This window comes from Bufo bufo, chromosome 10, assembly GCF_905171765.1.
Source record: "Bufo bufo chromosome 10, aBufBuf1.1, whole genome shotgun sequence".
In the NCBI taxonomy this organism is placed as follows: domain Eukaryota; kingdom Metazoa; phylum Chordata; class Amphibia; order Anura; family Bufonidae; genus Bufo; species Bufo bufo.
Window position 1 is genome coordinate 100,293,480 of NC_053398.1, and position 14,386 is coordinate 100,307,865.

The 14,386-nt window shown below is 42.0% G+C and overlaps 1 protein-coding gene across 1 annotated transcript in view; it reads right to left on the reverse strand.

Annotated features, from left to right (window-relative positions):
• The window catches only part of NECAB2 (N-terminal EF-hand calcium binding protein 2), a 209,332-nt gene that overhangs the window by 12,084 nt on the left and 182,862 nt on the right, over positions 1 to 14,386 (reverse strand). The window contains exon 9 of the mRNA XM_040409577.1: positions 2,858 to 2,914. Coding sequence (XP_040265511.1) covers positions 2,858 to 2,914 — 57 coding nt within the window. The remainder of the gene's footprint in view (positions 1 to 2,857; positions 2,915 to 14,386) is intronic.

A 14,386-nucleotide genomic window follows, 5' to 3' on the forward strand; every position in this document is an offset into this window, starting at 1 on the left:
TTTCAAGTTGATTATACACTTATTAGGTTCTCCCTTCTAGGTGCACCACTTTGGTTACTGCTGTCAAGTTACTATGTAATTTTCTTGTATCTATATGCATCGGGTATGCCCGATATATCCCTTGTAATTGTAAAACGAAAGAGAACCTTTGATGGGTCCAGACTTTATAAACTAAATATCAGGGTATGTAGGGCATACAGCGGGGATCTAATAGCGCTTACAATTTTTTCTGGGTGCCGCTCCGTTCGCCCACTGTGGTCCCCGTTAAATTCTCCCGCCCTGTACGCTATTTTTTCTCCCTGGCTGTGATGCTCTCCGCTGCGATTGGACAGCGCTACAGCCAGGGAGAAGGAGACGCCCATTGAGAAACAGGGCAGTCTCCTCCTCCCTGTTCCTATGCGAAAATTAGCGTACAGGGCAGGAGAATTTAACGGGGACCACAGTGGGCTAATGGAGCGGCTCCCAGAAAAAATACTAAGCGCTATTAGATCCCCGCTGTATGCCCTACATACCCTGATACCTAGTTTATAAAGTCTGGACCCATGAAAGGTCCTCTTTAATTACATGCCGCTACAAAAGTATTCAGATCCAGGTGCTGTTTGAAAACTGCTGAATATTTTTTGTGGGACAACCCACAACTCTGTATTAGGACTGCAAGACATAAACTGTTCTTCTGACCCATACGGACATGTGAACGGACCCTTATTTAATAAAATGTATCTGTATAGTGCCACCTGCTGTTTGTTTTCTTATTTCTCTGTCCACCTCAGTGAGGTGGTCGCACATGCTCAGTTCCATTCTTCAACAGCGTACTGAGCTGTGATAGGTTGCAACAGAATACGCTCCCTGAGCTATCAGCCTAATATAAATCTAGCAGAGCAATGAATGGGGAGATCTCTGGATCCATGTGAGGTACAGGGCTGGTTCTAGCTTTGTTGGAAAGAGGGTGTCTTTACTTTAATCATGGGGTAACCCGTTTAAAGATTTCTGTATTTAAAGGGAGTCTGTCATCAGCATTTCACTTTTTTAACCCTTCCCAAAGCTCCCTAGCATGCTTACATTTAATAAAAACGTTACCTCTGGCATCAATCCTGGACTTATAGAACCATCAAAAACGATCTTTATAACTTATGCAAATGAGGGCTCGCAAGTGCCCAGGTGCGGCGTTACACTCGTAGGTGCCCTGCTTGCTCAGCCTTTTCATTGCGTCCCCCCGCCCCTTCCTACCCTCCGCCCGCCCATCGTTTCCCTCTGACCGCCTTTCTACTGACTTGTTATTCCGCCAAGATCCCGCGCCTGCGCACTCAGTCCGTCGGCCGGCGCATGCGCACTGCGATGCCTATTCCTTGTACGGCATCACAGTAACTATTGCGCATGCGCCGGCTAACATCGCGAAGCACTTGCGAGCCCTCATTTGCATAAGTTATAAAGATCGTTTTTGATGGTTCTATAAGTCCAGGATTGATGCCAGAGGTAACGTTTTTATTAAATGTAAGCATGCTAGGGAGCTATGGGAAGGGTTAAAAAAGTGAAATGCTGATGACAGACTCCCTTTAAACTAATATACTGAGAAGATTATTGTTTTATTATATATCACATGAATTCAGTCAAGATAAATGTATATTATGTGTGCAATCACAAACAAGTGATAGATCATGATTTCAAGATAGCCCAACAGCACCTTGTCAGGACCTTGAGTGGGACAACTAAATTGGCCTTTCTCTGATGTGGGAGAGGCAGTCAAGGGTCTTCCAGGCCTACAGGCAAGGAGATGTTTCTCTGCACAGGATGCAAAGTAGGGCAGTAATTGCACTACAGTATACCTAGCAACATCATCACGTGTGAACTAAAGACTAAGCATTGTGGCTAAAGTGTTGTGATTACCCCCAATAAACTCAAGTCATTCCTAAGATGTTAAAGATGGAGGATCTGTGTAAGGACTCAGAGACTATAAAAATGCTAGGAGAACAGTTATGAGATGGTGTAAGCGCAGGAAGACTAAAGACCACCATACACATTAGTGTATTGTCGGCCTAACCTTCTGAGAATGGCAGTCTAATGTGTGTGGGGAGCTCCCGACTACCTTGACAGATGAGGTTGGGGGAGTAAAGGATCTGGCTACAGTTTTGTCCCCTTCTCCCCACTGAATACACATTCACAAACCAAATGTGGGTGTGCAGGCCAACAGCTATTGAATGTGTATGGCGGCCTTTACAATAAATACAAAACATACAATAAAGTGTGCAAAAACAAGAAGAAAAAAATATAAATGATTGGCGAAGCTGAAGGGAGGTTGGTAAACTGGCTCAACTTTAGTTGGGAGATACCCCATACAGAGAGAAGTGTAAATAATCAGGCAATGACTGGGAACAAATCCTTTGTTCCCGATCATTGCCCGTGCATCGGCCTGTGTAAAAGGGTTCAAAGTCCTTTATCTATTCTGTAATCCTGTTTCATGCTGTCTGAAGCACTGAGATATTAGGACAATTGTGTCTGACTACAGGAATTGTAGAGCAGCAACTCACTAACATTACACTAATATGTAAGACTAAAGATATACTCGGGAAGATAGCGAATTGCTTAAATGTCTCCTGTAATTCCTTGGCAGGGGTAGATAATGGAGCAAGGGCTACAGGAGGGATATGTCTTAAGAAATAAATCGTGACATGCACAAAACTGCTTGTGACATCTCACTGAAATGTCAGGGCAGACCTAGCGTGCTTGCAGCCTTGGAGTGAAATTCTCTAAATCATAATCAGGGCGACTGTGTAATTATACTTTAGCAGATGCTTTACCGCAAAGGGAAATGGGATTAAAGATCTATGGGAACATTTCTCCTGTCACATCCGATACTCACCACTGAAGATGTATTCTCATTGTCAGAAAGTCTCTGGTGCAAATCAAAGGAGAGCGTCTGAAAAGTAAAGGCAGTATATGGAGTCTATAAGTGTGAGATGACACAAGTGAAGCCCTTCCTAAAGGAAGCTTAAACAATATTGCTTCTAGAAGACATCTTCTACCATCATCTCTTCAAATACATTTTAAGGTGGTTTCACACACAGCGTTTTTTGGAAAAACACCACTGCAGGTTTTGATGGAGATTTTCAACCAAAAGCCAGAAAAGGATTCAGCAGTAAGGAGCAGTCCTTTCTTCATATTTACCATTCCTCATGAATCCGCTTCTGGCTCAGGCAGAGCAGTCCTTTCTTCATGCTTCCCATTTCTCGTGAATCTGCTTCTGGCTCAGGAGGAGCAGTCCTTTCTTCATATTTTTCACTCCTCGTGAATCTGCTTCTGGCTCAGGAGGAGCAGTCCTTTCTTCATATTTTTCACTCCTCGTGAATCCGCTTCTGGCTCAGGCGGAGCAGTCCTTTCTTCATATTTCCCATTACTCGTGAATCCGTATCTGGCTCAGGCGGAGCAGTCCTTTCTTCAGATTTCACTTTCCTTGTGAATCTGCTTCTGGCTCAGGAGGAGCAGTCCTTTCTTCATATTTCCCACTCCTCAGGAATCCGCTTCTGGCTCAGGCGGAGCAGTCCTTTCTTCATATTTCCCATTCCTCATGAATCCGCTTCTGGCTCAGGCGGAGCAGTCCTTTCTTCAGATTTCACTTTCCTTGTGAATCCGCTTCTGGCTCAGGAGGAGCAGTCCTTTCTTCATATTTCCCATTCCTCATGAATCCGCTTCTGGTTCAGGCGGAGCAGTCCTTTCTTCATACAGGTGAAACTCCAAAAAAGTCCATTTATTTCAGTAGTGCAAATTAAAAGGAATTGCGTTAATGCAGCTTAAAATTTGAATTTTGTGAAAAGGTTCAATATTCTAGGCTCAAAGTGTCACACTCTAGTCAGCTAATTAATCCATACCCCCTGAGCAAAGGGTACCTCAAAATTGTAACTTTGGGGTTTCATAAGCTGTGAGCCATAATCATCCAAATTATCACAAATAAAGGCTTGACATATCTCGCTTTGCATGTAATGAGTCTATCTCATGTGTTAGTTTCACCTTTTAAGTTGCATTACTGAAATAAATGAACTTTGCACGATATTCTAATTTTTCGAGTTTCACCTGTATTTCCCACTCCTCGTGAATCCACTTCTGGCTCAGGCGGAGCAGTCCTTTCTTCATATTTCCCATTCCTCATGAATCCACTTATGGCTCTGGCTCAAAAAGCTGCATGAAAAAAAGTTTTTTTTTCAGGAAAAATTCTGTGTGTGAATACAACCTCAGAATAATTTGTCATATTTAACAATCCAACATATTTTGCACGTGCAAAGAATACAGCGGCATATCGCCTTTTATTACAATTGCAAGCTTGGATCTCCCAGCAGTTCTTCTGACCCGAACCATGGCGATTCAAGTTTAAGTTCGTAGAACTGCAGTTCTAAGTTTTGCAGTCTTAGAGGGCATCTGTCCTCACATACCACTATGTCAAACGGTCGTCAGCTGTCCATCCGGACATTAGTAAGCCTCTGGCTTCCCCATGTGGTCTGTCGATCCTAGAAAAAAATACTTTTTATAATATGTAAATGCCCCCCTAGGTGCAATGAGGAGGCTCCACCCCATCTTACAGGCCACGCCCCCACCACTATCATGTACTGGCCATGCAGTCCTTCAAGTCTCACAGGATGTGTAGCAAAGGGAAGACTGCCCATCTGCCAGGCGGTCTCCATCCCTTTACCAAGCATGTACAATTCTGTGAGATTTCATGGATTGCCTGGCTGGTACATCACTGCAGTGGGGACACAGCATAGAAGACGGTCCAGGAGCTTCTGGGTGCAATGGCACTGCCCTAATTGCACCTAGATGGTAATAAATAAAAAAAAACTGAAATAAAGTGGTCTAAATGGGAGGAAATGCTCAAAAACCCCAAACACTGTGGCGTGTTTATAACCGGGGAAGCAAGTCCTCTGCATGTGATCTGTTGCTAACGGCAATCCCTAGCAAAAATGCATACAATGGAAGATGTCAGCAGTGGACCACATGCACCACAACGGCATCCTGTGTCACATGGCCTGTTATAGGGGGGGCTTACAGCCTTAGCATCTCCCCCACTACATGAGTGATCTCATGTGGGAGCTTGGCTGTAAGTTGTATCTCAGCACCTTTCAGACCGTGTTCACACACCGTAGGTAGTCTAGTGGTAGGAACCATGCCACACTGAGATACCTTGACGGTGGTGCACAAGGGCTCCGATGTGTTCCTGACAGGAATACATTGGCTAAAGTCTCAGTTCTTAACATCAGCTTGAGGGAATAGCCAGTGTTGTCAGTTGCATATCATTGTGGTGCACCTTACGCAGTGATTTATAGATGGTAATTTACATATCATAAAAAGTCTTTTTTTCCTAGGATTGACTGAACACATGGAGATGCCAGGCAACATGAGACTCTTTTTAAAATAGCGGATGGACAGCTGCTGACTGATACAGATGCAAATTTGCACAGTATTTGGCCGGCTTAGGGTAAGTTCAATAGGAAACAATAACAGAAATAAGAAGACGACACACTAACAACCAATGCTCCATGATGGACACTGGCCTTCTCGCTCTTTAGCCACCAGCCAAATAGTTCAGAGGTCTGCTGGTGTCACCTGCTGCTTATGAAACAATCCTATAGTAATAGAATCCATTATGAGGTCTATGACTTGCTAATGGATAATAATAATGTAACATTTGTCAGAGTTGTCCTTTTACCCAAGCTTGCGTAGGTGGGAGCCTCAGAACTTGGAGAGGGAAAGATCCAATAATGGCAGGAGATGTAGGTAAAAGTTAGACATTGTTCCACCTCTGCATCTGTTACATATATCTGTTCTTCACAGAATCAATTTATGTTATAATGTGAGTCTACCTCTCATTATATTCATTTACATTACAGTAGCACGAGAACAGAGCAGAGCTGAATGCTTATAACAATGCTCTCTCGCTGGCTAAGCTGAATGTCAAACCCCCTCTAATGCTTGAGGTAACTCTTGGCGATATCATTATAATATGAGGCCCTGGCCAGTCTAACACCACAATCCTGTGTCTTGCGGAGAGTTCCTTAAGCTGCATTCAATTAGAGTGACCTTTTAATACGATCCGTTTTACATCAAAAACTCCAATTATCCTGAGGATACATGCTGTCTCTCAGAGAGTGCCATGAGGGTTATGATTATTTACAGTTTTCTGCAATTGGAAGGAGAGGTGAAAGAGGCAGAGAAATAATCACAGTCAAAGAAGAAAAATTGAGAATCAGAAGAAAGAATTTAATGATTAGACTGAAAACCAGAAGCAGCACAAATCCTCTGCTACCATCTACGAGACCAAGAGGGCTCTCATTATACAGAAGACATCTGAGCCTGTGCCCTCTGGTTAGCTGAGATTCCACCTGGATGCTCCTTCTGCTCTGCAGAGCAAGGGTCACCATCTCAAAGCAATTCCTATCTTCTCAAATCAAACATTAGCCACAAAGCAACAATCTACCAAGAACACATAGCTTGACTATATAAATTACTGTATAAATATCCTATATTCTGCAGCGCTTTACAGACAGTAGCCTCACAATGGGGCTCACAATCTAAGTTCCCTATCAGTAGCTCTTTGGCGTGTGGGAGGAAACCTACTATCTAATCAATTATCTAATCAATATATCTAATCTATCTAATTATCTATCCATCCATCCTTGTTCATTGTCACATATTAATTAAAAATCAGTCCAGACCCCCAATTTTCCGGCACAACCACTTCTCTGCTTTCCTTCCATCGAATTTTCTGATGTGTCTGTCTATGTATCTATCTACAGAGATGATTCAAAGCATGTGGATGGCACTGCAGCTCAAATGAAGGTTGGGTGCCAGCAGCTGTTGGAGCGATCCAATCTCCAAAAACATAAAAAAGGTACTCCACGGCACTCCAAAAAGTAAAATAAATGTGACTTTTATTCACCAATGCAACTGTCACAGTCGTTACCTCTGGCTGTGACCTTCTGTTTATGCTCTCGCTGCAGCTCCGTTCCTGTGTGTTGCTTGTGGTTCTTTATGGGTTCACTCCTCTGTGTGCCTATTAGGAGTTAATCCTCTCTGTCTGCTCCATGGGTGTGGCCTCTCTGCTGCACTCAAGGAATCTGTATATTAGCCTGATTTTCCCTTAGTTCTGGGTCAGCTCTTCTTGTATGTGTTTGTCCTGTCCTTTTCTTAGTTTGTATTTTGTCTCCCATGCTGCTGACCCATGGCATCTGTGTCTGTCTGTGTTCTGTGAGTTCGCCTTCTTGTTCATTGTCGTCCTTTCTCCTGTGTTTCTGTTATCAGGATTGCCAGTTATGTTTGAGTTCCCCTGTGTTTATTGTTATGTCTTTATGCCTCTGCCCTTATTTGTCTTGCCTATCTTGTATTGTGCCTGTCTTCCTCTATTTCATATTCGTTCCTCCGTATGGAGGGTTCTGTCTCTGCTTTAGGGGATATTGTGTTCAGCAAGCTCTTGCTGCAGCTTTCTTTGCAGCAGAGTGCCATGGGCAAGGCCATGCAGTTTACTTCTGGTGGAGCAAGTCCTCCTCTGCTCATTGTCACTCCTGTTTCCTTGCTATGTACTCCTGCTTGTGTTATTAGTTGCCCTGTTTGTATTTGTTTGCCTATGTGCCGTCGGTACCTTCTGGTACCTGTTGTCTGTTCGTTCTTGCTGTCACTGTCTAGTTCACGCTCTGGAGTGGACCCTGGCAACCTCCTGCTGCAAAGTCTAACCCTACCATCTGGGGCCCTAGTGAATACCAGGAGTTGCTTAGTCACGCTCCTCTGCATTATTACTAGACAGTGGCGCAGTGGCGGTTTTCTCCCACTGTGCTGACAGTACATAGAGCTCATGTTTTGTCTGTGCTGCCTTCCCTGGTTTTTGTTTGTGCAATAAACTCTTGTGTGTCTGTACCTGATTTCCATTTGTTTATTGCTTGACGATGCAGAGGTCTTTCGCTGGATCTCTAACTCGTGACAGCAACGTTTCGGTCCGCACACTGGAACATTTCTCAAGCACAAAACGTTGCGTTGGTGAATAAGTCACATTTATTTTACTTTTTGGAGTGCCGTGGAGTACCTTTTTTTGATCTATCTATCTAATAATCGAATCTATCTAAATCTCTATACTTGGTCATTGTCACGTATTAAAGGGGTTGTCCAAGTTATGGAAAAATCTGGCTAAAGGCCTGTGAGTCCATGCCTTTTTTAATACATGCCTTAGAAGCAGCTGATTGACATTGAGCTGTTATTTAGTCAATGATCTACAAGTACACCCAAATCCTTCTCTAGAAGTGACTCCCCTAGGACATATGAAGCAAAGATTATTAATACATAATGATACATAACGTTACATTTAACCACATTGAACCTCATTTGCCAAGTTGATGCCCAATAACTCAGTGTCCAAGTCAGCTACTATTTTATGGACATCTTCCATAGACTGCACAGCACTACATAGCTTGGTGTCATCTGGAAAAATAGAATTGGTGCTATTAATCCCATCCTCGATATCATTAATAAATAAATTCAATAATAAAGGGCCCAGCACTGAACCTTGGGGTACACCACTTATAACCCGGGACCATTCTGAATAGGAATCACTGACCACAAGTCTCTGGACACGTCCTTCGGCCCTGTTTTCAATCCAATTAGAACTATACGTTCTAGTCCTGTAGACCATATTTTTACCTATGAGGGTCTTTAAGGGACAGTATCAAATGCCATTACAAAGTCCAAGAAAACTACATTCACAGCCGCCCCTCTGTCCAGGCTTCTACTCACCTCCTCATAAAAACAAATCAGGCTAGTCTGACAACTTCTGTGGTAAACCCATGTTGGTCATCATTATTATATTATTTACAGTCACATACTCCTCAGAAATCTCTTTTGTTTGTGCCATGATACATGTCTACAAACGTGTTGTGAAGATCAGGCTGATAGATCTCTGTTCTTTAAATAAAACAGGTCACCCGCACACACCAGATTGTCATCCCATCGATTGAAAACATCTGACTATTTTAATAGTTTTAAAAGTTATCTGCTAACCCTAAAGGTTCACATACTTTTGCTACTCACAAACACTTGATATTGGATCATTTTCCTCAATGAATAAATAAATTACCAAGTCTAATATTTTGATTCATTTCTTTCATTTGGTTATCTTTATCCACTTCTAGAACTTGTGTGAAAATCTGATGTAGTTTTATGCAGAAATATAGAATATTCAGAAGGGTTCACAAACTTTCACGCACCAGTGTAGTATGTCACAAATGTTTGGTAGACAGGCTTCTGTGACCTATGCTCCACAATGTAAAAGGGGTAGATGGCAGCTACAAAAAGGAGTAGAGGACAACTGAACATGCGCTTGTGCACGGCCATCTCTTCCTGTTTTCCCATATTTAAAGCCGTCCTGGATTGTCAACTCATGTTCTTCTGACCAAAAGGTGGGACCCACCACTTATCCGACATATTCTGTGAATATGCCTTAAATGTCACTGGAGTATCTCTTAAATGGGTTATCTGGAAAAAGATAATGATGCAACAAAACAGAGGGAATAAACCCCAAAACACTGTACCTTAGATCCCTCTAGGTAGCCATACGCTCTTAGGTGTAAGCATCTGCTGTTCAGTCCACCTGAAACACCTAGGTGGATTCTCTTGATCACTAGCATTGAGGCCATTAGTCTCATTTGTGTCTGCTGATGAAATTGGACAAACCATCCAACAGAAACGCGTCAGCACCAATCTCGTTTCATCTGGGATCCCCCATCTCTACCATTTACAGCACCAACGCAGAGCTTAAACCACTTGCATTAGGGCTGCAACAGGGTATCCTAGCTATGATTAGGGACGGTCCAGAGGGGTGGCCAAGTAGGGGCACACTAGGGTTATCACCCAGCTCTACCCCTCTGAACAATCCCTCTCGCTTGCCTCAAACTATACAGGCTGCATCTGGTAAGACCATTCGTTTTTACGTGCACTGGCACACTGTCCAGCACTTCCGTAAGTTTAACTTGTGTGTTATATTTGAGTATTTTATACCAGACTAGTAAAAGTTAAGTTTTGATCGATAAGTTACAGTGTTTTGGGGGTTTATTCCCTCTGTTTTGTTGCTAGTTTTCCCAGTGATAATAACTGTATTTCTGTATGTTCTCTCTATATAGGAAAGACAGAGAAAACAAGAAAGGGGGAGGGGTGGCCTGTATGTGAAAGATAGCATAAAACCTAATTTAATACAAGTTAGCAAGACCAATTTAGAGTTAGTTTGGGTTACGTTGCAGCTTGATAATCATAAGGTAACTCGTGTAGGTGTGATATATAGACCACCTAGCCAAGTCAAAGAATTAGATGATCTACTAGTTGAGGAAATAGCTAAAATGACATTTAAAGGGGAAGTTATCTTTATGGGAGACTTTAATCTTCCTGGTGTAAACTGGAAAACCAAAATAGCTAGTTCTGCCAGGAGTACAGATATTCTAAATTCCCTACTGGGATTATCTCTACAGCAAGTAGTGGAGGAGCCAACCCGGAAGGAGGCCATTTTAGATTTAGTATTCACAAATGGGAATTTGGTATCTGATATTATTGTAGGGAAAAGCTTGGGATCTAGTAATCACCAGTCAGTGTGGTTTACTATAAGTACAGTGACTGAGTCACACCACACAAAAACAAAAGTTTTAGATTTTAGAAAAACCGACTTTTCTAAAATTAGATTAGAGGTATACGAGTCCCTATCAGATTGGAACAGTTTCAATGGAGTCCGGGAGAAATGGGACTACTTAAAAGTGGCACTATTGAAGGCAACAGATAATTGCATTAGGCTCGTCGGTAAAAGCAAAAAAAGGAAGAGACCACTGTGGTACTCAGCAGAAGTGGCCAAAATCATTAAAAACAAAAAGATAGCATTTAGTAATTATATATATAAAAAAAAAAAGCGAGGATGACAGGCAAATTTATAAGATTAGGCAGAGAGACGCCAAGCAAGTTATAAGAGCTTCAAATGCACAGGCAGAAGAGAAATTAGCTAAGTCAGTGAAAAAAGGCGATAAGACATTCTTCAGATACATAAATGAAAAAAGGAAACTAAAACAAGGAATTACCAAATTAAAAACAAAAGGAGGTAGGTATATGGAAGAAGATAAAGAACTAGCTGACTGCCTCAATGAATACTTCTGTTAAATTTTTACGAAGGAAAATGAAGGAAAAGGACCTCAGTTAGGAAGGAAGACTAATTAATCTTTTGATGCATGTGTCTTTACAGAGGAAGAGGTTCTAAGTCAGCTGTCTAAAATTAATACAAATAAGTCACAGGGGCCTGATGGGATACACCCAAAGCTATTAAAAGAGCTTAGCGGTGAACTAGCAAAACCATTAACAGATTTATTTAACCAATTACTGGTAACAGGAGTCGTCCCAAAAGATTGGAAATTAGCAAATGGTGTGCCCATTCACAAGAAAGGTAGTAGGGAGGAATCGGGCAACTATAGGCCAGTAAGCCTGACATCAATAGTGGGGAAATTAATGGAAACCATACTTAAGGAGAGTATTGTGGAACATCTAAAATCCCATGGATTGAAAGATGAAAAACAGCATGGGTTTACTTCAGGGAGATCATGTCAAACTAATCTTATTGATTTTTTTGATTGGGTGACTAAAATAATAGATGGTGGAGGTGCAGTAGACATCACTTATCTAGACTTTAGTAAGGCTTTTGATACTGTCCCACATAGAAGACTTATCAATAAATTACAGTCTTTGTGCTTGGACTCCCATATTGTTGAATAGATTAGGCAGTGGCTGAATGACAGACAACAGAGGGTTGTAGTCAATGGAGTAAATTCAGACCATGGTCTTGTTACCAGTGGGGTATCTCAGGGATCTGTTCTGGGACCCATATTGTTTAATATCTTTATCAGCAAAATTGCAGAATGCCTTGATGGTGAGGTGTGTCTTTTTGCTGATGACACAAAGATTTGTAACAGGGTTGATGTTCCTGGAGGGATACACCAAATGGAAAAGGATTTAGGCAAACTAGAGAAATGGTCAAAAATGTGGCAACTAAAATTTTATGTTGATAAGTGCAAGATAATGCACCTGGGGCGTAAAAACCCAAGAGCAGAATATAAAATCAGCGATCCAGTCCTAACCTCAGTATCTGAGGAAAGGGATTTAGGGGTCATTATTTCAGAAGACTTAAAGGTAGGAAGACAATGTCATAGAGCAGCAGGAAATGCTAGCAGAATGCTTGGGTGTATAGGGAGAGGCATTACCAGTAGAGAGAGGGAGGTGCTCATGCCGCTCTACAGAGCACTAGTGAGACCTCATTTGGAGTATTGTGTGCAGTACTGGAGACCATATCTCCAGAAGGATATTGATACTTTGGAGAGAGTTCAGAGAAGAGCTACTAAACTAGTACATGGATTGCAGGATAAAACTTACCAGGAAAGGTTAAAGGATCTTAACATGTATAGCTTGGAAGAAAGAAACTTTTAAATACATAAAGGGAATCAACAAGGTAAAAGAGGAAAGAATATTTAAAAGAAGAAAAACTGCTACAAGAGGGCATAGTTTTAAATTAGAGGGGCAAAGGTTTAAAAGTAATATCAGGAAGTATTACTTTACTGAGAGAGTAGTGGATGCATGGAATAGCCTTCCTGCATAAGTGGTAGCTGCAAATACAGTGAAGGAGTTTAAGCATGCATGGGATAGGCATAAGGCCATCCTTCATATAAGATAGGGCCATAGTATTCAGTATATTGGGCACTAGATGGGCCAAATGGTTCTTACCTGCCGACACATTCTATGTTTCTATGATCACTTTGGCGGTGTCTGTTACAAAAGATAATGATGACCTCAGGACAGGTCATCAATATCAGATTAGCGGGGTACCGGGTAAGCTGTTAGAAGAGGCCGGGCACTCTGTGAGCACTTCGGCCTTTTCCTAGGTCAGTCATGTCACTGTACATCGGCCTAGTTGCCGCTCAGCCCAATTCAAGTCAATGGGACTGAGCTGCAATACCAAGCACAGCCACTATATCATGTACGGCGCTGTGCTTCGAAAGCTGCCAGGAGCCTGCATTGCTGACTAGAGCTCTAGCACCCCCGAAACAGCTGATCAGTGGGGTGCTGGGACTCAGACCCCCGCTGATGTGATAACGATGACCTATCCTGAGGATAGATGAATAGAAACGGTATCGGCAGCATCTCACATCATCCACTTTATTGAGACTTCAAAGCAATGATACACATAGCAGCAACGTTTTGGCTGATAAACAGCCTTTGCTTGACAAAGGCTGTTTATCAGCCGAAATGTTGCTGCTATGTGTATCATTGCTTTGAAGTCTCAATAAAGTGGATGATGTGAGATGCTGCCGATACTGTTTCTATTCATCTATATGTTCTGGCCGTTGGATCCAGGGCCATTGGTGAAGCTGTTGCATCTACAAGAATACATCAGAAAGGACCGTGTGGTGCTGCTTCTGCACTTATTTATTGCTATCCTGAGGATAGGTCATCATTATCTTTTCCATGATAGCCCCTTTAATGCTTAAGTAAATGATATAATGAATAGGATGGAGAACCGCACTCAATTCAAATGTCCCTGGTGCCAATCAAGGGCTGCGAACAGCCAGTATACATGTAATGAAAATTGAGGCTCTCAGGTTTAGGTTTTTGCAATCAAAACTTTTTTATTTTTTCAAGTTTTTGCAGTATTTTCATCCAAAAAGCCCAATTAGATCCTTGGTGCAAACAGTATATTTAAGACCAGACGTTTTGGTCATTTCAGACCTTCATCAGTGGTCACATTTTTTTATCTGTTCTGAAGGAGAGGCATGGACATCAGGGCTTGGATGTACGGCGTTCCGTCTCGCCTGCCCGTGTCTTAAATGTATGGGCCCATGCCTCTCCTTCAGAACAGATAAAAAAATGTGACCACTGATGAAGGTCTGAAATGACCGAAACGTCTGGTCTTAAATATACTGTTTGCACCAAGGATCTAATTGGGCTTTTTGGATGAAAATACTGCAAAAACTTGAAAAAATAAAAAAGTTTTGATTGCAAAAACCTAAACCTGAGTGCCTCAATTTTCATTATAAGTAAATGATATAATGATCTGTCCATATACCAAGCTCTTAGGTCAGCTTTTTTCCTAGACTAAGGATGTATAGTTAAATATCCTCAGTAACACTACCACCACTATTAGCAGCCTAACAAATTTACACCGCAGAGTGCACGTTCCAGTGCTGATCAAGCCTTTTATCTAAATACTGCATAGTGCTCACCCGCCATCTAGAATAATAGAGATTATGGACAGTGTGCGCTCCTGAGGTGATCAACTATGGGTTTCACTTAAATAAGCTGCTAAGTGTAAAATTCATATCAAAGAAAGGTTACAGAAAGCCAA